A 2,628-nucleotide genomic window follows, 5' to 3' on the forward strand; every position below is an offset into this window, starting at 1 on the left:
TTCAATGGCGTATGTGTTCCCCAGCTGGACGGGACGACAGTCCATCGCAGCGTTACTCATTTTTGCCAGCTGGAGCAACGTGAAATGAAGTGTTTTGCTCAAGAACACAACGCGTCACCCGGCCAAGGAATCGAAACCACAATCTTACGATCATGATGCTGACACCCTAACCACTAAGCCACGCGCCTCCACCTCTGTTTGTATATATATCGGCAAAACAGACCGATAGAATAAGTACTAGGCTTACAAAGAATAAGTTCTGGGGTCAATTTCTTCGACTAAAACCCTTTAAGGCGGTGCTCCAGCATGGCCGCAGTAAAATGACTAAAATATGTAAAAGAATAAAAGAATGTGTGTGTGTGTGTGTGTGTGTGTGTTTGTGTGTGTGTGTGTTTGTGTGTGTGTGTGTGTGTGTACATGCAGTGTTTATAAAATATGCGTAAGAAAAAGTTGACGCTTACTTTTCGAAGAATGCTACAGATTCGACCTTCTGGTTTGGTAAAACATATTGCCAGCTTTGTACGATAGCAGCTTTTTCTTTGACCATCAATCCAGTAGCAGGATCAACATCTTCTTCATCCTTAGCAGGCATGATTCCAAAGTTTCGTAGTATTGAATCCACAATCCTGAATATTATTCCAACAAATTGGAGTATCTTATTTAAAAGCTTTGGTCTGCCAGTTGAGGCATATACGTTTAGAGAAAGATGTATATGTCTATATCTTATTTATTCATTTACTGTTTTCATATATCTGCAAAGTATCTGTGAAAAGAAGAAAGTAAAATTGTATGAGAAGTTTCTTTGGTGAAACTTAATGTACAAAAGGAATTTTGGAACATCATGCAAGTCCTCGCCTTTTTGTAGTCTTTCTAGAACGTTTTTTTAGTATTTACTTAGTTGAGTTCTGTCTATTTCTCTCCCAGATATAAATACCATCGTTATAATTTGAACTGAATCCTTGATACTTAATAAAACGCTTATCAGAGATGCAGTATCAAAGTCACTGTTTACAACAGTAAATTATACTTCTTGCTTTATGGCACAGATGTTTAAATAAATAGACATGTTTATCACAATATAATGATATTCGTTTATGCATCAAGACTACAGTTTTGCGTTCGATCACTTTGCTTGGTATCTTAATCTGCTGGGTTTGAGGTGCACGTAGCTGAGTATATTCTATTGTAAGAATCACGGCCAGATCTCCGGTTCGAGGACGGCTTCCTCCTTCCATCTATGAGACAAAGAGGTTTTGATGAGGGTTATGGGCACTGCTCCTTTTTATTCCTCTGACTAAGTCATTAAAAGCAACATAAAAAAGTTGAAAATGAAGGATCAAGTCGACTTTTGTAGTATTTGATCTTAGAATCTTGGGGAATGAAGTTCATGTTGAAATAATTTATTTCTGAAATTTCAGCAAGAAAGTATTACAGTATCTTCACATATTTCTTTCTATTACTGGCACAAGGCCTGAAATTTAGGGGAAGAAGCTAATCGATTGCATCGATTCTAGAGATCGACTGATAGACTCTGAAAAAATGGAAGACAAAGTCGATCCGACGGAATTTGAATTCAGAACATACAGCCGGAAGAAATGCTGCGAAGTATTTTGTTCGGTGTGCCAGCGATTCTGCCGGCTCACCACTCTAGCATCTTCATATAATCAACACTATATACCGAGAATTATTGGCTTCTGTTAAACCTAATTCACTGCACACTTGATTCTCCCTTACAACCATATCATTTCACATGTCATCAATTTTCTAGAAAAGCACAGGCACATTATTAACATTAACTTCATTCAGTCTCTCTCTCTCTCTCTCTCTCTCTCTCTCTCTCTCTCTCTCTCTCTCTCACACACACACACACACACACACACACACACACACACACACACACACACACACACACACACCCAAAACCCAAACACACACGCACACACACACACACACTCACGCGCACACATTCTACACGCGCCATAAAATGTTGGGTGGGATTGTCATGAAAGTTCATTAGATGTTGCGGTGAACAGCCTTTGCAATGACTCTGATTGCGTGAGTGCGGATGTGCGCATGCGTGTGAGTATGAGTATGTATGTATGTGCTTGTTTGCTAGCTTATAATTATAAACAATTACGTAGTTACAGCAATAACATACTATAAACTGTCCTACAGTGGTGTATTGTGCACATTTACCATTTTACACGAAATCATAACACACATATCTTGTATACATATATACATACAGACAGTGGCGGACTGGCCAGGTTGCCAACTTGCCTGATGGCAGGTGACCCTCTGCGCCATTAGAATCCATATATGGGGGCTCATGTTGGTATCTAAGGGGCCCATCCCCTCAAGTTTGAGAAATTTTTATTCACTCCTGGAAGAATGCATTATTTCAGCCTGGCTGTGTTTGTAGACAGTTGAAAAGAATACTTTTAGTAAAAAAAAAAAAATGATTAATGGTAGTATTGTAGTTGCGAGTGGGCCCCCTTGTAGTTGTGGATGATCCACCTTGTAGTTGCGGATGGGTCCCCTTAGTCTCCTGGCAACCAATATTTTTAGACCCAGTCCGCCACAGCATACAGATATATATATATATATATATATATATATATATATATA

The 2,628-nt window shown here is 39.0% G+C and overlaps 1 protein-coding gene across 1 annotated transcript in view; it reads right to left on the reverse strand.

Moving 5' to 3' along the window:
- LOC106874088 (globin-like) overlaps window positions 1-2,628 on the reverse strand; it is a 66,781-nt gene that overhangs the window by 15,026 nt on the left and 49,127 nt on the right. The window contains exon 2 of the mRNA XM_014921689.2: window positions 462-763. Within this exon, the coding sequence (XP_014777175.1) occupies window positions 462-592 (131 nt within the window). The 5' untranslated portion in view covers window positions 593-763. The remainder of the gene's footprint in view (window positions 1-461; window positions 764-2,628) is intronic.

This window comes from Octopus bimaculoides, chromosome 1 (assembly GCF_001194135.2).
Source record: "Octopus bimaculoides isolate UCB-OBI-ISO-001 chromosome 1, ASM119413v2, whole genome shotgun sequence".
In the NCBI taxonomy this organism is placed as follows: Eukaryota; Metazoa; Mollusca; class Cephalopoda; order Octopoda; family Octopodidae; genus Octopus; species Octopus bimaculoides.